This window comes from Lissotriton vulgaris, chromosome 2_1 (genome assembly GCF_964263255.1).
Source record: "Lissotriton vulgaris chromosome 2_1, aLisVul1.2, whole genome shotgun sequence".
NCBI lineage: Eukaryota > Metazoa > Chordata > Amphibia > Caudata > Salamandridae > Lissotriton > Lissotriton vulgaris.
Window position 1 is genome coordinate 284,538,772 of NC_141687.1, and position 22,407 is coordinate 284,561,178.

The 22,407-nt window shown below is 45.5% G+C and overlaps 2 protein-coding genes across 3 annotated transcripts in view; one reads left to right on the top strand and one right to left on the bottom strand.

Annotated features, from left to right (window-relative positions):
* Positions 1–9,478, bottom strand: part of RPS6KB1 (ribosomal protein S6 kinase B1) — a 350,261-nt gene extending 340,783 nt beyond the window's left edge. The window contains exon 1 of the mRNA XM_086954940.1: positions 9,220–9,478. Within this exon, the coding sequence (XP_086811066.1) occupies positions 9,220–9,357 (138 nt within the window). The 5' untranslated portion in view covers positions 9,358–9,478. The remainder of the gene's footprint in view (positions 1–9,219) is intronic.
* An 812-nt stretch (positions 9,479–10,290) lies between these two features.
* Positions 10,291–22,407, top strand: part of TUBD1 (tubulin delta 1) — a 239,849-nt gene continuing 227,732 nt past the window's right edge. Inside the window, exons 1-2 of one of the 2 annotated variants that reach the window (XM_086954942.1) lie at positions 10,291–10,538; positions 12,237–12,305. The gene's annotated coding sequence lies outside the window, so the exon portion shown is untranslated. The remainder of the gene's footprint in view (positions 10,539–12,236; positions 12,306–22,407) is intronic. The other variant, XM_086954941.1, reaches the window with a different exon arrangement.

The window sequence follows — 22,407 nt, forward strand, 5'->3', positions numbered from 1 at the left end:
GGATGCGAAAATAAGACCAGACAGTGGTCCCATGGACCACTGCCTTTTCTTAAAAAAGAGACAAACAGTTCATTTTTCTTTTTTAAATGCATCCTGCTTTTCGTTAAGGAAAACAGGCTGCATTTAAAAAAATAATATATATGCTTTATAGAAAAATAAGTAACAGACACGGTGGTCTGCGAGTACTGGCCATACCCAATGGGTCACAAACTGCGACCTGCCTCGTGATTGATGAGGCGGGTCACTTGCGACCGCATTAGGAATCGCAAATAGTGTCTGAAACAGTCTTGTAGATTCCATTTTGCAACACAAATTGCGAGTCGCAAAACATCACACTTCGCGACTAGCGGAATGGAAGTATATCTGGCCCCAAGTTACCTCATATTACACTTGACTTTCCCAAGGCAGTGATAACACAGAGAAGCCTTATGCCAAGATGCAGTAAAGGGATAGTGATTCAGATACAGCATAACACATTATTGTCAATTATATGACTCTAATTGAGACTAGGGGCTTATTGTAGTAGGCAGTATGGAATGAAGAGCTCCATGACTCACTGACTACACCATGTACATGCTTAGGTTCCCATAAGCCCACTCTGCTCCTCCCACCCTCATTCTTTGTCCCCCCTCTGTGCCCACCTAAAGTCCCACTCCCACCTTGCTGGCATCAATGTGGCCCTTGGGCACACCACAGACTATTCTTTGTAGCCCCTGGCAACATTTTTCAAGCACCCACTACATAATTGAACAAGTAGAGGGTACAGAATGACCCTCCCCTAATAGTCATATTAGGGGGGCGACTTTGTTTTTGTGTTCACATGTGCACTCTTGAAGTATTTTCAGTATTAAGCAATTTGGACTTAAAAATCAGTAAACCGCCAAATTCAATAGCATCCAGCATCGAAGAACATCACAGGATTCATAACTTCTGAGAGAACATTCTGGTTTTAAAGACTAATATTTGAATTAGCTACAGCAGCACCTAGGCTTTAAAGGTTGATGAGCAGTTTGTTCCCGGAGGAAAAGCATGTACAATATTGCATGTACAAGACAATACACTAATCTACAGGAACAACAAACATGGCTAAGAATTGGAGAAGGTGCCAATTATCTTAGAAACCGCATATTTAAAATAAAAGTGCAAATTTAGATTAAGTGAAGAGGAGTATGTAGTGTCGCGCTCCAGCCGTTACGCGTCGGCGTGATGACGTGGAGCGCAGCCGCCATTTTGTGAGGGCATAGAGCGCCAATGTCGGAGCATTCCGGACGCGTTTCCCGGCGCTCTTCTGTGTGTAGTGAATAAATTTCACTTGTTGACTTAACTGTGTGTGCCTCAATATTGGGATATACTTGCACCATTACAGTGGCGACGAGACTGGGAGCTGAGCAGGAAGCAACACCAGGACCCACTGAAGGGGAGAAGTGTGGCTCAATGATTAGAGTGGCAGACCCTGATGCAGAGGTCTAGACCGGGACCAGGGTTCAATTTCCCGCCTTGGTGGGTCTTGGGCTCAAAATTCCACGGACCTGATAATTCTCGCCTCGGTGCCTATTCCAATCATGGAGTCCCACTCTGCAACTCTGGGCAATAGCTTGCTTAATCTTCACAAAGGCCCCCACAACGCTAAGGATGCCTGGCCTCCACCTTGGGGGTGCCCAGGAGTGGACGCCTCACAGGGAAAGCCAGGATGGGTTCCACAGCGGTATTCGTACAAGCGCCTTGAGACCCTTGCGGGTGAGTAGTGCGCTATACAAGTATCAATTTACATATCAATTTACAATTTACTGAAGAGCAGACAAGGAGGCCACGAGGAACAGTGACCAGGGGGGGCAGTGCACAGCAGGAGAGCGCGGCAGGGGACTACGCAACAGGCAAGCACCCGTATAAGAAGCAGCCAAGAGAAGGGGGGAGCTTGCACACCTCTTAATAAAGAAGGGAGACACCCAGTCCCATAGCAAGGGCGGAAGTAGGACCCCAGGGAACAAATATACCCAGTACACCCTAGGAACAAAGGAATGTGCCGAAGAGGGAAGTAGGCCACTGAGAAGCACCACCCACGACGGAGGGAACCGACGTCCCACCAGGCGCAGCGTCACCCCACTGAAGCACCTACCAGGTAGCTAAGGCCCTGGCTGAACAAGCGCAGCATGGACAGGAGGGTGCCTTGAGCCCCAACAAGACCAACCGCACCACAGGAGCACAAGCACGCCGGGCAGTCCACGGGGAGAAGAGACAGCGCCAGATAGACGGGCAGAAATGTGTGCGCAGGCGTCGTCGCTTACAACTCCAATCCCGTTCCTACGCAAACCTGGCAAGCCCCTGATGAAATGGGAGGACTGGAGAGAATACTTTATGAACTACTTAGAAGCTCTAGAGGATGAGAGTGGAGAGGCATTTCCCAGCCAGAGGAGGAAGAGAATCTTGCTCCACAACTTAGGCCCGGAAGGACAACACCAACACGTGCTACAGATTCGGGAGCCCATCCCATTCGGCATATGATAAACGTTGCCCCGCCTTCCGGGAGAAATGCATGTATTGCGGAATTGTAGGACACTTCGAAAAGGTGTGTCGTCACAAAATGAAAAAGCCGACAGTGAAGTACATAGCGCAAGATGAGGGAGTGGACGAAGATGGGGGAAGATGAAGATGACAATGTACTTTGCGTTGAAGAACAAGTGCTGGGAATTGACTGCAGGCGCTCCAGGAAACCACAATGTGACATGGTCATAGGAGGGGTACCGGTAAAGATGGTAGCAGATTCTGGTTCACCGTACACTATTGTACAACGGACAGTGTGGAGTGAAAGTTTTGAACCTAGCCTGGGATCACACCTTGAACCTCCAGACGTACGTCCAATCACGATTACGGGCGAACCCATTCCGATGGTCGGATATCGAGTCCTAAAGTTTGTGTTTAAAGAACGCAGTGCCGAATGCAAACTATACGTGGCTGAGAAGGGTCCCTCAGTGCTGGGATCGACCAAGGCGACTTGGGCATACAATTGAACCCAGAAGGGGACACGCAAGTCCGGATGACCTGCCTAGAGCATCAGCCAAACTTCACAAAAATGAAAAGCGAGTTCCCCACGGTGTTTGGAGGAAAGGTCGGGAGACTAACGAAATTCACACACAGAATTGATCTTAAGGAGAACGTCACACCAGTGGCTCACATAGTGAGGAATATACCCATAGCGATCAGAGAAGCGGTGCAACAAGAGCTGCAGAGATTGGAAGACAACGGGGTTATCATTGAACCGATAAACTGTTCAGAATGGCTGGCCCCGTCGGTGGTGGCGACGAAACCCAACGGCAAGGTTTGCGGGTGCGTGGACTTACGGGAGCTGAACAAATGCATAATCGTGGAGAAGTTCCCTTTATCGAGGATTGAGGAAATGTTAGCAAAAACAAAGGGGATAAAGTGGTTCTCCACCATTGATCTCACGTCTGCATACCACCAGATAGCCCTTCATCACACGAGCCGAAAACTGACATCTTTTATCACGCCCTTCGAATGTTACCAGATCAGCCGGATGCCATTCGGCCTGGTGTCAGCAGCGGTGGTGTTCCAAAAACTGATGCACAAACTATTTAGAGACATAGAGGGAGTACAATATGTCCAAGACGACATCTTGGTGATGGGCAAAGATAAAACGGCCCACGACAGGAAGCTAGCGATAGTGCTGCAAGTACTGGAAAGAAATGGCCTGACAGCGGAATGGGAGAAGGGCTGATTCGGAATGGAGTCAGTGACCTACTTAGGGCACGAGATAGGCGAGCATTGCATCACGCCAAAACACGCTAATTTCAAGGCGATATGTGAAGCACCCACACCGAAGAACAAGGAGGAAGTGAGATCATTCTTAGGGATGGCCGAATATTACAGTAAGTTCGTACAGCACTTCGCCACCAAAACACACCACCTGAGGCTACTCATACGAGACAAAACAGCCTTTGAATGGACAGGAGAGGCGCAAAGAGAGTTTGAGAGGATTAAGGAAGACATCAGCAAAGCAATCCCCCTACAAGGGTATGACCCACAAGGACAATCCATATTGACCACTGACACGAGCGAACAGGGACTTGGGGCAGTCCTCATGCGAGAAAGGAAGAATGGAGAGATAGCGACCGTCAGCTTTGCGTCTAGGTCATTGTCACCGACAGAACAGAAATTCAGCGTAATAGAAAAAGATGCTGGCGACGGTGTGGGCCGAGGGGAAATTCCGCCAATTTTTATGGGGCACGAGGTTCCTACTCAAGACAGACCACAAACCCCTGGTCAAAGTACTCACGTCCCACGGTCATGCAAGCGCTACACCCTGCTTCGCCAAGATGACGCTGAAGTTGCTCGATTACAGATACGATGTTGAGTACATCCCGGGAACAAAAAAACAAGGTAGCAGACTATCTCAGCCGAGCTTCAGCGATGGAGGAAGCACCCACTGGTGCTGACGAGGACGATTACAGAGTAGCTTTTGCAGAAGACCCGGAGAGAGTGATAAGTGGTCAGGAATGGAAGCAGGAGTATGACAACGATACATATCAAAGAAATCAAAAACTTCCTACTGCAAGGATGGCCGGAGAAAACACACCTGAAGGCGGAACTCAGAAAATTCTTTGAGGTGCGGGAGGAATTGTCCATTGGAGACCAGGGGACATTCCTGTTTAGAGGGGAAAAAGTAGTCCCTCCAGTGTCACTAATACCACATCTGCTGGCGGTGTTGCCTGAAGGGCACTTAGGCATTGTGAAGACGAAGTTGAGAACCAAGCAAGTATACTGGTGGCCGACAATGGACAGCCAGATCGAGAGGCAAGTACGTGAATGTGACCAGTGCCAAAGAGCGGATAAATCTCAGACCCTACTACGGCCGTAGCTGGGGAAGTTCGACAACCCTACCAACCCTTGGGAGGAATTGTCTATAGACATTCTTGGGCCAGTACTGAAATGAACAAGGAACCCTGAAGTATGTGTGTGTTCTCGTTAATCAATTTTCAAAGTGGCCAGAGATAGATGTACATGAGGAGATGGACACGGAAACAGTTTTAAGGTTTCTGAATGCCACCTTCCTTAGTGAAGGCAACCCCGCTCCATTCTGAGCGATAATGGGCCTCAATTCACATCGGAAAAGTGGTATCAGTACATGGCACAGAGGGCATCAAGGTGAAACACATGTCTGTCTACCACCCAGCAGGCAATTGACTAGGCGAAAGGTTTAACCGTGTCATAATGGGCTCCATATAGGCAGCCATAGCGATGGGCAAAGACTGGGAAAAGGAAGTATGGAGTATACTGTGGGCATACTGCGTCACGCCCGTTAGTACTGGATACAGTCCATTCCAAATTCTGAGAGGTCGTGACCCCTTCACCAAGGACAATCTGGCGTGGAAGGAGAAGACGGTCACGAGCAAATGGTCACCGGCAGTGGTTCAACACAACCTAGAGAGAGCGCAGAGAATATACACTGTATTTAACAACAAGGGGTGGTGATGGACAGAGTTTCTGAATTAAGCAGAATACTCTCACCCAGTCAAGAGATCAGGCTAGATCCAACACCGTTTTTTTAGCTCACTGCACCATCCCAGCTCAGAACCTGGCTATATGCAAATTAGTCTGTTCCTGTCCCAGTGCATGATGGGAACAGGGCAAACCAAACTACCAAGCCAATTCTTACACTGGGAAGGAAACAAGCTTCCGGGGACCGGTTTCTGGCATTTCAGCCGTCGTCGGCCCGGCTTGCTTGAATCCTGATGGTGCAATGAGCAAGGGACAAAATAGAAGGATGGGAGGTGCACAACCCGGTTGAATATAGTTTAAATGATGTTTAAAAGGATGGGTGCACTCCAGGGTGGCGTTTCCGTCAAGCGCCTAGATATATGAAACTTATAGTGTACGCAAAGATATACATGTACATCCCCTGTAGAAGGCACTCCTTGGATGATCAACACAATGATTCCAAAGTTGAAAGGGAAATGTAGATTTACTAATCAATCTTCATTCAAAAAGGTTTGTTTTCCAATGATATTCTCATCATATCAATGCGGTAAGTAAACAGTACAACGTGTACATCATAAACACGAACTCCAATGCATTTCGGGCTGCACTCCCTTTGTCAAGGAGAGCTGAAAAGAAAAAAGCAAGCCCATGTCAGGGTGGAAAGTGAGGAGATATGTGTAAAAATAAAACTAAAACAGTGATAACGGGTAATGAAACAAGGAAAATTAAGTTTTAAATTATAAGTGCCGATCAATGTGACAATTGGGTCGTGTCCCGAGAAAAAAGGGTTGAATGTGAAAAGGTGATGTGCGACATGCAGGTCAGCAGGTACGTGAGCGAAGAGTCAGCGAGATATAAAGAAGTGAGGAGAATCAACCGCTGGGGCTGGGGGCAGAGAGTCGGCGTGGTGAAGGGAAGTGAAAGGAGTGGACGGGTAGACGGTGAAGTTGAAAAGTCGCGGTTCCGTTACGGGAACCTGCACATGGATTGAATGATCGTGTTGAATACAGTTGTTATTTATAATTGTCATTACACCTCATTGCTCTTTATTCTTCTTCATCCCTCCTCTATTTCTTTTTTTCATGTCACTTTAGTTTCTTTACTCTTCAGTTTCCTTTTAAACTTTCTCCCTTACCCACTCCAAGATGGCCCCCGCGACTGTCTTCCCATCACCTCTTTTGTTTTTACCCCCGATGTTAGTCCTTTCTCTATCTCCTGCACGTCACTTTCCCTTTATTTACATCCCCGCGCGCGCGCCGCGCTAACCGAATCGGAACACCCGGACCTCCTGACTGAAGCAGAGACTCACTCCGCTACCTCTACGAAGTAAGCACTTTATCTGCGTGCAGGTTCCCGTAACGGAACCGCGACTTTTCAACTTCGTCTACCCGCCCACTCCTTTCACTTCCCTTCACCACGCCGACTCTCTGCCCCCAGCACCAGCGGTTGATTCTCCTCACTTCTTTATATCTCTCTGACTCTTCGCTCACGTACCTGCTGACCTGCATGTCGCACATCACCTTTTCACATTCAACCCTTTTTTCTCGGGACACGACCCAATTGTCACATTGATCGGCACTTATAATTTAAAACTTAATTTTCCTTGTTTCATTACCCGTTATCACTGTTTTAGTTTTATTTTTACACATATCTCCTCACTTTCCACCCTGACATGGGCTTGCTTTTTTCTTTTCAGCTCTCCTTGACAAAGGGAGTGCAGCCCGAAATGCATTGGAGTTCGTGTTTATGATGTACACGTTGTACTGTTTACTTACCGCATTGATATGATGAGAATATCATTGGGAAACAAACCTTTTAGAACGAAGATTGATTATTAAATCTACATTTCACTTTCAACTTTGGAATCATTGTGTTGATCATCCAAGGAGTGCCTCTTACAGGGGATGTACGCAATGAGCAAGGGACTCACATCTGAGTATACCCTTCCACGCTTAGGGTGGACAAAATATTTAACAACAAGGATATACACTGAGCACTACAAAAAGAGGCGAAATGTGAAGGATACCATGTTGGAAAAAGGAGAGTGGGTATGAGTCAAACTAGCCCAGTTGAGAAGAAAAGGAGAGAGCAAACATAGCTTGCCCATGCAAGTAAAGGAGGTGTATGACAGAGCGGCATTGCTGAGCGACGGAAATGTGTGGTCACAGGATCGCATGGCAAAGTGCAACAAGATACTACAGTGGCCCCGAGAAGATGGGTCCCAGACACCAGAGAACAAAAGTTCACCCACCAACAGTCTATCACCATGCGAAGGGGGGGGGAGGAGATAGGTGAAGAAGGAAGTGGAGTCAATCATGAAGAGGAAGATAACCCCATCGCAGACTAACATCCGGACAAGGCTGACAGAACTCATGTGGTGGGGAGTTCCATGGAAACAGGCGTACAGGCAGAGGACAGTGAGAAGGTCCTCATCTCTACTCCGGTAAGGCGTACACGTGCAGGAAGAAACATAGTGAGACCTGCCAAATACCGAGACTATGAGTTGGGTGAAGTGAAGTCACTTTTGCCCTGGAGACCCAGAGACTAATTGAAAATGGGTTGTCGTTATAAAAAAGGAAGATATGCAGTGTCGCGCTCCAGTCGATACGCGTCAGTGTGATGACGTGGAGCGCGACCGCCATTTTGTGAGAGCATAGAGCGCCGATATCGGATCATTCCGGACGCGTTTCCCGGCGCTCTTCTGTGTGTAGTGAATACATTTTACTTATTGACTCTTAACTGTGTGTGCCTCAATATTGAGATATACTTGCACCATTACAGAATATCTAGGTCATACAATCTCCAGGCATGGAAACAGACCTAAACAGGATTTATTGAAGGCAGTAAGGTTGATTCCTGGACCTGAAAATAAATAACAAATGTGCAAATAACTGAATAGTATGCCAAGTTTTTGTATCACTACGGTGGAAAAACACTAATAGAAAAACAGTTTGCGCATGGGCACTACAGTGGTACATATTATGCCATGCATAATTGTGCATTATGTGATGAAGGGTCCACTTCTAAGACATTAACAAATGAGAACAAATCCTCAACAACAAAAAAAGCTAATGGACTGAGACTAATGGGGAGCCCCCGCTTGACTGGTAAGGACCACTATTCTTTACAAGGTTTAGACCGTGTGCCCTATTCCTAAGCATAGGAAATTGAAAGTACAGATCGGGGCAAGGAAGAAAGTCTCAAATAGACCGTCAGAGAACAGCTTTAGTGAGGGAGAACACCCATGTCACTAGACCCAACGATTATGTATTCACACTTGTATATTAGAAGTTGCCTATTGTAGCAGTAACGAGTCATGCCGTCAACATGAAGCAAACAATATCACCACTGGCCGAATGCCATGTGGTCTTGCGCCTCAACAAAATAAAGCAAGGCTTCATTCGCATATCCGAGGATCCACAAATGTGTATATTACGCCGTTTACAGCCTTGTGAGTCTCCTACAGATCTCAACCCGTACACTTTGCTTTTATACACCAATTTCATCCTTGTAATGCACTTTTGGCAGACTATCCATGTAACTATTACACTATGGGGCTACTAAATATATGACATTGCTCACCAAATCCAGACTTCGGTGTATTCATTAACAATTCACTCCCCTCCGTAGACCCGCCTATGCGCGGAGGACAGTGCCAGTCACCCTCCCTACGCCCTGTCAACTGATTCCCCCATCTCTGCCCACTAGAGTTCCCCAGATCATTACCCCTTCCTCCTCCTCCTCTGAGCCTGCATCGTCGGGCTGGTCCAGGTCGATGTCGAACACGCCAGCCATGGCCTCTGACCTGCGCAGGCCGCTGGCCCCTTCCCCAAGAGCCGCCACTACTGCGTGTGCCCGCCTCATGGGCTCTAACACATAGTCGCCATTAACCGGCTGCAAAGGCCTCAGACGAAACTGCGCCCGCGCCGGCGAAATACGGGCCTTTCCTCTTGCCGTCCACAGACAGGTGTGGGCACTGAGCAAGCGCACAACGGCTCTGAAGCCGCACCACAAACTCTGTTCCTGCGCACTCAACACATCTTGTCAATGTGGTCCTGCGCACGCGGCGAAGCAGCAAATTGGGAAAAGTGAAAGGTGCCCTTAACTCGCTTAAGGCTCCATTAGGCTACAAATAAATGTAAACGAAACTACAGTTAACACTAAGAGAGAAAAAGACCAGCCTAAAATAGTCGGAATGCTTGTGTAATCCCTTGTTATGATTAAAACTACAATAGCACGCAAATCGGCATCTTAGATTATCTGCGTTTATTATTATCGCTTATCCTTTTGCAGCACTCATAATATTAGTAACGTTTTGTTCCGTGGGTTCCAGATTCACTGATCGCACCTCAGAAGTCCGAAGAATAGAGAAATGTCCAGTGTCTTTTTAATGCATATACTAAAGGGAGAGAATATTTCCGATGATATTTCTTGCACTACAACGCTACTTACACATGGTGCTGTGAGAGAACTCCGGGTGAACCAACCAACATTGTTGTACATCGATCTTGGGTCTTTCGTTATACTTAGTGTGATAAACATTTGGCAATTTGTAATACATAGAATACTTATATGGTGCTAAACCAGTTCGTTTTGTTTTACTTATATTTTCTCATTGTGTTGTCCTACAATGATTAACAAACATTACCATTAGGAAATGGCCGCTGCGTAGGCATGATTCGGATGCATTGCCTAAACGGTCATATTTAGGCGCAACGCTATTGGCTGTTATTTAGAACACTGTGGGTTTCTATTGGTATCTCCCAAAGTCCCTTTTTTGTTTCCTCTGCGGCAACGTAGCCTGACAACTTGTGTCTGTTTCTGGGTTGTAGTATGAACTTCCCCCCGTTCGTGCCGCCCTTTCTGTGTATCCGTCTTTTGTCAAATGTTTTGACAGTTTAGAAGGAAGGTAGACACAGACTGGGAGCTTTATGCGGGGTTTTAACCTTACGAGTCACAACTACAAAGTGCCCATAGGATACCTGTTAAACTTTCTGCCCTACAGCGGGTAGCGTTCTGGAACTCGGAGTTTCGCTTTTAATATGGTATGTGCTCAGGAATCCGTATTTAGAAATCACTCATGCAATCGGTCTCGCATTTGTTTGAGCTAGAACTTTTGGTATTGTAAATGGCAGTGTCTTTTACGTATGTCTTATGGAGTGTATGGATGTGGTGTGTAGTTAAATTATGTGGGTTGGAAGGATTAGCTCGTGGAGGAATTCATCTACTAGATGAGTATCGCTTTTCCTCTTACATTTTACTTTAAATGTTAATGCTTTGTCTTTAATTCCTGGCTCATGAGGTTGTAGTGTGGGTGGTCGAAAGAAGCCACATGAAGGCTTGTGCATTTTGGGCTCGAGGATTCAAGAGTATCTTGAGCTGAGCCAGGTATTTGACTCAAGCTTGGTTTGGGCCTTCTGTGGCTCGCCCACTTTTGTCACTTACTGATCGGTAAGGCAATAAAGGCGTAGTAAGGATATGATTTGACCCATAAAATAATTCATTGTCCACATCATGTACATTCTTCTCTTCTGCTATACCCACCTTAAACCCCCTGAACCATATCCTGCTGGCATCAATGCGGTCCTCAGTCAAGCAACAGACCATGCTTTTTGGCCCCAGTAAAAATAATTGCGAGTAACCATGGAATGCATAATGTTATGGGTTTTCTAATGCATATTAACAAAAAACTTTGTATTGCTTTGCAAATTAACTATGTCGAAATATGTGAGCAGAAGGGCTGTAAAAATGAGGCACATTGTCTCTTACTCCTGAAGTGAATTGGGAAAAAAGTTTTTAGTAGGGTCGATACAATACAAGAAACCTTTTTTCTGTGTGTGATACCTACAAGGTTGTACTAACTTGTATATATGGTCATGTTTAATTTAGACCTAATAATAGTCAAAGTTAAGAACTGCTCTATTTTGTATCATCAGAGGCACGTTCATGTTCTTGGCACATGTTGTATTTTACCTTCAAAACGACACATTGGCAAACGCCGTGAAATGGTAAATATGACCACAATCTAACCCATATGACATTTGGGCTCATTTGATTTTGATTAGAAGTCAAACTATAAAACAGCTTGTGTCCCACAACTTTAATGCATCATTGACAGTGTAGAAAAGGTACTTCCTTAATACCACCAACATGATTACAGGGGTAAAAGCACAGGGGGAAATGTGCCTGTCACAACAATTTAATAAGTGTTATCTCAATTTTACTCTGAAAAAAATGCTCATTCAAGATGGTAGTCCGGCAGAAACATTATTTCCGCTATTGGATTTTACATCATTCAATATAAATGCAAGGAATTTCCAAATGCTCCAAAATTTATAAATAATGAAGAACGTCTGCTCTAGATGCCAAACAAATGTACTTCAAATGTGCACTACAGATTACCGTAGAATGATCTGTGTGTATTTTTTTGCCCACTCGCAGCATTTTCTTGATGTCTCATCACATCAAATTTATGTAAGGCATTACTTCTGCAACGTCTCAGTGTAGTGTGTCAGAATTTTCACAAACTGTGCCCAAAATGTTTCTAATGGTTTTGAACCTACTGAGGAGACAGTGTCTGAATTATTTAGGGCTTGTGTATGCTCAATACAGAAATCCCGATAATAATGACTGGACAATTTTACACTTCCATCAACATATTTATGTAAATCATTTGCACACCTCTAGTGGCAATAGCCAAGAATGCCCCTACGTTTGGCACACTGCCTCTGTTTCCAATACAGGGAATGTAAGAAAGAAACACAGAAGAAAAGAGAGTCAGAAAAAAGAAGACAAAGAGAGAAAAAGACAGAGTGAGTAGAAAACAATGTTATCAGCTTTAGTATTTCCTTGTGTGTTCTGTGAGCTGCACCAGTGGCAGTATATAAGTGCTTCAAAATATCAACAATAGCAATAAATCAATATGTTCCTTTTTAGTAGAGGATATGCTGAATATATCGGACAGTACTGCACCATGGCATATATCTGAAAAAATGTGCTTCAAAATCCATCTGTGCGTCCCCACTGATCCAACCATATTCTTTTAATGATCGATATTAATTATATTAGCTAAACGTTTTTTTAAAGTAGTACTTTGATTTTGCACAGCTCCTATGGCTTTAGCAAGTCAGCACCCTGCCCCTACCCCCTTGTTCAAGCACTACTAGAAGCATGGCCAGAACTTTAAATAATAATGAATGACAAATTAGCCTAAAGCCAACGGAGGGCGCTCATGACTTATTGAGAATATGTTCTTGGAACATTAATGGCTTGGGGCCTAAAATAACTGACCCAGAGTTTCTGACCTATATTAGAAACTTTGATGTCGTGGTATTTCAAGAAACATGGCTTGCAGATCTCCTGCACCTTCATGGCTACTTACGCTTTTACCCCGCTGTAAAAAGGACAGCTAAATATGGGCACCCTCAAGGTGGTCTAGCAACTTATATATCGGCCACAAGTATCTTGACGGCTAAAGAAGTCGGACCAACTTCTACAGCCTCATTGGCTGTTAATATTTACCTGTCACAACTTAAAACAGGTATCGCTGACACCGACTTTACTTTAATCAACGTCTACATCCAACCTAGAAGGAAAAGAAAAGCAGCCAACGACCTTTGCAGCTTTATGGAGACTTGCATAAGGGAAAGACCCACAACAAATGTTGTTCTTACTGGGGACTTCAACCTTAACCTCATGGGCACCACGCAAGAAGACAAGCCACTAATCCAAAATGCAATCTGGGACATTCCATCACAAGTGATTCCACAAATCTCCAAGCAAACAAAGCTAGGTAATAAGATTTTAAAAGATCTGGAATACTTTAACATCAGGGCCCTAATGGAAGGACCTCTGGAGACAACCCCTCAGCCGCAACTTTTCATTCTACAAGAACAAGCAGCATCCTAGACTATACCTTTATCTCATTACCACTATTCCATCTCTTAAAATCATACCAGATAGGCCGCAGCGGAGACGGCGATCACTGCCCCAAGAAACCATCTTTAAGATCATATATAAGGTATATCTCGTAATTCAAGGGTTTGCAATTGCTCAAGTAGCTGCCATTAACAAAAGGGGACGTCTCTAGATTATCGGCTGTTCTCTTGTCCTGTTATTTTTGAGGCTGTGATGGCAGGCTACCAGTGATTCCCCCTCACAAACGCTAGCTTGGGTGATTTGAGGTCTCCTCTTCACAGGACATGGCGCTGCTCACATCATCACACTTGCTCGAGGGACGCAGCAGTCTGGGCTGAAGGACATAAACATTCTGTGAGCAACTCGGATGCGCTTCACAGTAAAGCAGCAGAGTGTATGCACCGTGATATTGCCTCCTTTGTCAAGCTGCCTAGGAGTCAGACGGTGGTCTACATTGACAACGGGAAGGGAGTGGGTAATTTACAACGTGAACAGGATGAGGAGGGGAGTGACCGGCTAAAGGCAAAACGGACACAAGGTGAATGAAATGCAGGGCTTGGAGCTACGAGCAGGAGCAGGCAAAAGTGATCAGGGAAACATGAACAGGAAATTAACATAAGAATCAGCAGCTAAAGTAAAAGTAGTGTGCCACAGTAACTTATATGGCTGATCTGAAATAATGTAACAGGGGCATTCTCCAGGGCGTGACCAAAACAGAAAAGGGAGGTACAATTGTAAGCTATTGACCAATGAAATGAGAGGATTTTTCGAAAGCACATGAGGGAACCAATCAAAGGCGATGGGCATGCTGAATGCCCATACATTAATAATAATAATAATCTTTATTCGTTTTTTTTGCAGTTGAAAAACCATAAAAGATAACATACAACATTCAATTTTAAAAAAGATTACAAGTAAGTATAAGGTTAAAAAATCAAATTTTGCCAACTTGCTACGAAAAATGAAGGATAGTAATTTACAGTTACAAATTATTTCTATGTCTCATGATACACTTTAAAAAATTTAGTACGTGGTACACAGTGCATTCAGAGTCCAAGAATTGGAGTGCCAGCATCGCTGGGCGACATTGTCTATAGCCCCATTTTTTTAATAAGGGAATGAGCCATGTCTTTCGGAAGGGGTGATAGAACTTGCAAAAAAGTATTGTATGGATGGTGGACTGTTGGGAATGATCGTCACAAGGCCATCTGAGTGCTCCAGTTGTTTTTTTCTGGAAAAGTCACCAGTCTGAAGAATAGGTTGAATCTGAACCTTGTTAGGAGCATCTTTTCATACGTGGTAATCTCTAGTGTAAGATATGGCTGAATTTTCGGAGACTGCTGTATGATGATTGCGTGCGTAACAGATTTTTTTGTGACCAATGAAGATAGTCTCAGGGAGTCCAAGTGGCTCAGTGCCATTTGTTTTAATTCTTTTTTAGAAATTTCGTTTAATTGTTCTGGATTGTAGTAATATTTCTGAATCCCCAGATCGCAAAAGAAATGTCTAATATAGGAGAGCCAGGGTATTTTTTTGGCATGGTCCAACTCCATGATATCCCGTAGGATGCTTTTTGTCAGGTTGTTTTCCTCGGATAGCCAGACTCTCCTCCAAAGCATAAGAGGTTGGATTTTAATCAAATCTTCAATAAATGAAATTCCCAATTCTATGTGTGAGGCATAGGTGGAAGTGCCTCGTGGAATTGATAGGAGGAATCTCGTGAAGATATTTTCCTCTTTTTGAATGGGGCCAGTATTTATATGCCCCCAGATCCCTGCGCCATATAATGCTATAGATTGGCATTTCGCAGCATATATCTGTAGCAGTTCCACTGGAGGTCTTTTTCCAAGTTTATTTGAAAATTTCATTAGGGCCATAATCGCTCGTTTAAAAAGATGTCTCCTGGCCTCTACCGCCGGTTTCCAGTTTAGGGCATCGTCTATCATGATACCTAAGTAGGGGTATTGCGAGGTTCTTTCAATTTTTTGATCTTTCAGAAAGATAGACGTTACAGGTTTTCTTGTTCCACCGACCACCATAACAAAAGTTTTTTTAACATTTATATGCAGATCCAAGGCAGCCATAAAATCTGCATATTTAGTTAATGATTTCTGCAGTTCGTTCGGAGTTCGGGCTAAAATGACAGCGTCATCCGCATAGAGTAGTGCGGGGATCAGACGACCTTTTACTTTTGGGAGGTCTCTCCCCCCTTTCAACATACACTCTTCGAGGCCATTGGTATAGAGTGAAAAAAGGAAGGGGGCGAGGACACAACCTTGCCTCACTCCCCGCTCTACCCTAAATGGTGCTGTTAGTTCTCCTCTTGTCCCGAACCTCACTCTCGCCGTGGCTTCGCTATAGAGCTCCCTTAGAAAATCCAAAAGAGGAGGATCTACCCCCATCTCGCTCAGGAGCGACCAGAGCTTGGCATGTGAGACACAGTCAAATGCGGAGGACAAATCCACATATGTCATAAACATAGTACCTGTTTTGGCGTGGGTGTATTTGGATGTCAGCAGGCTAAGATTTAATGCTTGCTCAATGGTTCCAAAGCCCTCCCTGAAGCCAAACTGTAGGTCGGAAAGAATGTTTTTGTCGGCTACCCACTGTTGTAACTTGCCAAGGAGGACTCTGCCAACCACTTTGCCCAGAGAGTCAAGAAGCGAGATTGGACGGTAGCACTTGACATCTTGTCGATCCCCCTTCTTGAAAATTGGGACCATTATAGATGATGACCATGAATCTAGCAATCCGAGTTCCATAGTTGCAATACAGACTCTCGTGATTATTGGAGCCCAGAGGTCAGGGAGGAATTTGAATAGGTCGACAGGGACCCCGTCAGGGCCGGGGGCTTTTCCGGGCCTACTTAAAGATTGCGCCGTTTCAAAGTCTTGTAAGTCAACTTCCAGGGAAATAGGGAAGGTGACTGGCTTGTAAGTAGACTGGTACGAATCGCTATTGGGTGTCGATTGGAAGATTTTCGAGAAATGACTCACCCATGTGGCCTCGTCAATGGCCACATCTATTTTTGGACCGCTGGAATCAGTTAAGGAAGGGGATTTGACTATTTTCCAGAAAGTCTGGCTGTCCTTCGAGAGTGCGCTCTCGTGCAGGGCCTTCCACAAGGATGCTTTTAATTCTTTTTTCCTCGTTTTCCTAGCGATGGTGTATTCTCTTCGAAGGCCTTGGATCTTTATAATATCTCTGTTCGGTTCTCCAAGAGCTTTCCTCAAGTTAGTCTGTGCTTTCGTACAATCTCGGTTAAACCAACCTGTGATGTTTTTCTTATTTTGGTTGGAAGTTCTAGTTAACAGGGTTTTGACATATTCTATTATGATATTGAAGTTTTCCAGGATTTGGTTCGAGTCCGCTTGAGGATCAAGACAGGTCAGAATGTTTTTATATGCAGAAGTAACTAATCTCTTCGTAAGAATGTTGGGATCTACTTTTTCCCATTTAATTGTGAAGCCGTTAGTTTTGTTCAGTTCAAGCCTGTTCTGTGATAATGTATTAGCAATGCTTACCATCAAAGATTTCGGATGATGTAGTTGAAGGCTTAGACTTAGTGCAGAGTGGTCACTGAGATGGTTTTCCAGGATTTTAATTGTTCTGATTTGGGCTTTCAGTCCTTCTGTAACTATTACGTAGTCCACAGTGGTCTCGTGGCCCCTTCCTCTATACGTAGGTTCTAATTTATTAGTTGTTTGTTGAATGGGATTCATAATTTGCAGGTCCAGATCTGAGAGTATTTTGTTCATAACAGGCCCCACTCCTGAGTGGATAAAGTGGATTAAAGGGTTATCAAACTCGTCCACTATTCCACAGGTATCAATGTTGGGGCAAGGATGCAAATTAAAATCACCACCCCAGATTACGTGAGCGATGTCCGTTTTCTGTTTGAAGTGAGTGTTCAGTTATTTTATCTTGAATTAGAGAAAGAACACTCACAAAGTTGTCAGGATCCAGATTATTGTATGTATTTACTATTGAAATACGAGTTTTTTTCCTACAGTAAAAGTGAGGATCTGAAAGTTCGAAAGGAGGTCTATCTTGATGATCTTTATGTCAGCAATTGTATTAGCCATATAAATTACTAAACCCCCTTTAGGTCTGCCTGAAGTACTGGGAAGGGCGGGAGATATAAATGTTCTGTATCCCACTAGGTGAAGGGGAACCGTTGCCCAGGTTTCTTGTATACAGATGATTTGATAGTCCTTCAGGAATGCAGCTGCCGAACCGTCCTCAATCTTGTTTCGGAGGCCGGCCACATTCCAGAACACCACAGAAAGCTGGGTAGGTTCATAATCTTGTACGTCATTGTTCATATGTAATATGGGTGGGGTAGACAATGGAATAGAATGTGAGGGTGCCGCTTTTATTGATGAGAGCTCCGGGGATTTCGTTATTGGTCAATCGACCATTTCCAGGCCGCTGAACCGATTCGTGGTCGGGAAGCCTAGCCAGTGTTTCCCATTGCTGGTGTCTCCATAGTTAGGGCCAAATGATTGGTGGGATGGTCTCTCCCATTGCTCCCAGTTTCTGAATCTGCTTTGAGGGCCCACGATCTGCCATGGGGCTTCTCTCTGCTGATAGTTCAGATTAGATGGATACCAGGAGTTAGTAGGATCAGTAAATCGCGTTGATGGATTTGGGGCAGGAATGTCTAGCTCCCATGGTTGCGGGATTGGCTTCCTCCAAATGTTGTCAGTGTTACGTGGGTGATTGTTATTATTGTACCTTTTTGGGTAGAAATAGGACAAAGGTCTTGTTACAATCCCCCCAGAGGAGTTGTTATGTTCCCAGGAGCATATATATTCAGCTATACTGGGGTCCTCAAACGTAATGACTAAACAGTCTCCCCGGATAGTTTTTTTCTTGTAACCTACCCACGAGGTCCTGGAAACTGATGCTATTTTACTTTTCCAAGGTGGCGGGACGGGACGGTTTGTATTCAACCAATACTGGACTTTGTTCTTTAATGACCAGTTGGGTTCAGTCCCCTCTCCTGTAAGTTCGGGGACCCCCGTCATAACTACCACATATGGAGTGGCCTCAGGTGGTAAATTTAGGGTAGGTATGTGTTCAGTTGTCCCTCTCGGGGCACCTTTTGTTTGCAATGGTTTAGTATTTGTTATGACGGGAGTTTTGGGAGCGGGTGTTTTTATGGATGAAGTATTTGCTGTTGGTATTGGTTGGGAACTGACTTGTGGGGGGATAACCAGGGACGTTGGAGTTGGCTTTTGTGCAATGGTGGAGTTTGTTGGGAGGGTTATTGTGGTTTGTTTTTTGGACTGTGGGGGAGGTAAGGTTGCAGGTTTCTTGGGTACTGGAAGAGTGGTTCCTGGGTTTGAAGAAGGTTTAGTATGAGGTTGTGAAGATATAGATTTAAGAGAGCCAGTGATTTTTGTTAGCTGACTCTCTATATTGCTGAGTCTGGATTCTAGTGGGCGTATATAAGAATTTAAGAGGGAGGCTATCTCTTTAATTATTCTTGCTGATTCTCTTTGTCTTCCTGTGTTTTGTGGACTTAACGGATCTGGCATTAAAGCATCTTGAAGGTCGCGCGGTACATGATGAATTGTTACCACGTTGTTAGTTGGAGGAGCGGAGTGGTTAGGTATCGCTGAAGGGTTTCTGTCGGTGACCAATATTGGATGCTTGGATGTTATAGAATTTATAGTATGATCTGGTTTATTCTTAGCATTCCGTTTCTTTATGGCCCCCTCCCGCCTGCCTCTCATTTACCTAGTTTCTTCAGGTGTAGGGTCGGGAAAGATATCAGGGGTTTTTTCGAGATCGGTTTCTGAGAAAGTTACAGATAATTGGGATGCTGAAAGGTCAACATTATTAGGCAGACTAAGTCTGTTTGTGTTCCCCACCGTTTGTGTTGGGGCTGGATGTATTTCAGGAGTTTTTGCTGTTGCAAGTAGTCCCATTGAGGAACGACGTGCGATTGCCAGTTCGGTAGAAACTCTACCCTCAATTAAACTTATACTCTGGTCAATGAAAGTATTTGCTTTAGCCAAAAAGTCATCCATTGGACCTAGTAATTGTTCTCCTATTCCATTCTTTTTTGATTTTTTCTGCTTGGTGGATCTCGTGTTCATTTTACAATGAGTGTTCACCTTAAAAGGATACTAGATTGCGTGACCGATTGTGGAGGAGGTCAAGATGTAAATAAATACCTGTATTGGGGGAACCGGGGTGTAGTTGTTAGAGGGGTGGGCCGTACCGGACTCTCCCGTTCTCAAACGGCCCGCTCTTTGCCCGCTCTTTGCCCGCTCTTTGCCCGCTCTTTGCCCGCTCTTTGCCCGCTCTTTGCCCGCTCTTTGCCCGCTCTTTGCCCGCTCTTTGCCCGCTCTTTGCCCGGTCTTTGCCCGGTCTTTGCCCGGTCTTTGCCCGGTCTTTGCCCGGTCTTCGCCCCGGTGTTTGCCCCGCGCGCGTCCCGCGATGCGCGGTCCAGGTGGCACTTTTAGGGAATGAGGAAGTATGGAGGCGGGGCACTGGAAGGGGGCGCGGCGCTCACGGGAAGAGGACCAGCTGGAGATGGTGTATGCTGGTCCTCGCAGTCCCGGGGCCGGCGCCTCGTCCTCCTCTGCGGCCTCGCGTTGGTCAGAGTCTCTGGCAGTGATCTATGCTACTCCTGTAGCAGGGGAAACAGGTTCACAGCAGTCTTTGGCAGCAAAACTTGACTCCACGAGTGGCACCCGCGAAGCGGGTGCCGCGAGAAGTTATAGCGCTTCGCTGGGGGCGGGGCTCTGGAAGGGGGCGCGGCGCTCACGGGAAGAGGACCAGCTGGAGATGGTGTATGCTGGTCCTCGCAGTCCCGGGGCCGGCGCCTCGTCCTCCTCTGCGGCCTCGCGTTGGTCAGAGTCTCTGGCAGTGATCTATGCTACTCCTGTAGCAGGGGAAACAGGTTCACAGCAGTCTTTGGCAGCAAAACTTGACTCCACGAGTGGCCATACATTAGATAAAGTATATCTCGAGGAACCATGCATGCGCTGCCTAGGCGAGACCTAAGAAAACAGACCTCAATCTTTGAATGCACAGCTAAGGGGGCAATATAAGAGCAAGATTTACTGCCCTGTTTACAACTGAGCTATGTAAACCACAAGCACTGGTCTCCAATGCTCAAGCTTAAAGAAAGACATAGTGCTCACAAGCTCTGAGTAACAACACATATAACCGGGGAAGTCCTTGACAATGGGAGGAGCTTTTAAAGCCCATATGCTGAATACAGCATGTCTCGCAGAGACAGCGCAAGCAATGCCTAGGCGAGACCTAAAAACGTAGACTCACTTAAAGATTTTGTGTGACAAGCAGACTTTAGTAAGTATACTGCGTGTCCCTGTTGCTCTGTATGTCTGAGCTGGTGTCTGGAATGCTGAGAATAAATGATGTAATAGAATATTAATTAAACAGGGGGTGGTGATGGACAGAGTTTCTGAATTAAGCAGAATACTCTCACCCAGTCAAGAGATCAGGGCTTAATCCAACACCGTTTTTTAGCTCATTGCACCATCCCAGCTCAGAACCTGGCTATATGCAAATTAGTCTGTCCCTGGCCCAGTGCATCATGGGAACAGGGCAAACCAAACTACCAAGCCAATTCTTTCACTGGGAAGGAAACAAGCTACCGGGGACCGGTTTCTGGCATTTCAGCCGTCTTCGGCCCGGCTTGCTTGAATCCTGATGGTGCAATGAGCAAGGGACTCACGTCTGAGTATACCCTTCCACGCTTATGGTGGACAAAATAATTAAACAACAGGGGGTGGTGATGGACAGAGTTTCTGAATTAAGCAGAATACTCTCACCCAGTCAAGAGATCAGGGCTTAATCCAACACCGTTTTTCAGCTCATTGCACCATCCCAGCTCAGAACCTGGCTATATGCAAATTAGTCTGTCCCTGGTGGTGATGGACAGAGTTTCTGAATTAAGCAGAATACTCTCACCCAGTCAAGAGATCAGGGCTTAATCCAACACCGTTTTTTAGCTCATTGCACCATCCCAGCTCAGAACCTGGCTTAATTCAGAAACTCTGTCCATCACCACCCCCTGTTGTTTAATTATTTTGTCCACCATAAGTGCGGAAGGGTACACTAGGACGTGAGTCCCTTGCTCATTGCACCATCAGGATTCAAGCAAGCCGGGCCGAAGACGGCTGTAATGCCAGAAACCGGTCCCCGGAAGCTTGTTTCCGTCCAGTGAAAGAATTGGCTTGGTAGTTTGGTCTGTCCTGTTCCCATGATGCACCAGGCCAGGGACAGACTAATTTGCATATAGCCAGGTTCTGAGCTGGAATGGTGCAGTGAGCTAAAAAAACGGTGTTGGATCAAGCCCTGATCTCCTGACTGGGTGTGAGTATTCTGCTTAATTCAGAAACTCTGTCCATCACCACCCCCTGTTGTTTAATTATTTTGTCCACCATAAGTGTGGAAGGGTATACTCAGACGTGAGTCCCTTGCTCATTGCACAATCAGGATTCAAGCAAGCCGGGCCGAAGACGGCTGTAATGCCAGAAACCGGTCCCCGGAAGCTTGTTTCCGTCCAGTGAAAGAATTGGCTTGGTAGTTTGGTCTGCCCTGTTCCCATGATGCACTGGGCCAGGGACAGACCAATTTGCATATAGCCAGGTTCTGAGCTGGAATGGTGCAGTGAGCTAAAAAACGGTGTTGGATCAAGCCCTGATCTCTTGACTGGGTGTGAGTATTCTGCTTAATTCAGAAACTCTGTCCATCACCACCCCCTGTTGTGTAATAGAATATTTGGCGTTTGGCTTGTTAGGGTGCATTCCACAACGCCGACATGTTGTTGTTTTCTATTCCAAAGTGTAGGTGCTGTTATCACTTCCATCTGGGCCCATAACAAAGGCCCAATTTAGTGGACCATCAGCACTTTTTTTGTTTGATTATCAACCTGACTGGGAGATGTCTGTAGCCTAGTGCCTAGATGGCAATGCATTTGAGGGAAACAGGCATACACAGAATTTTATTTAT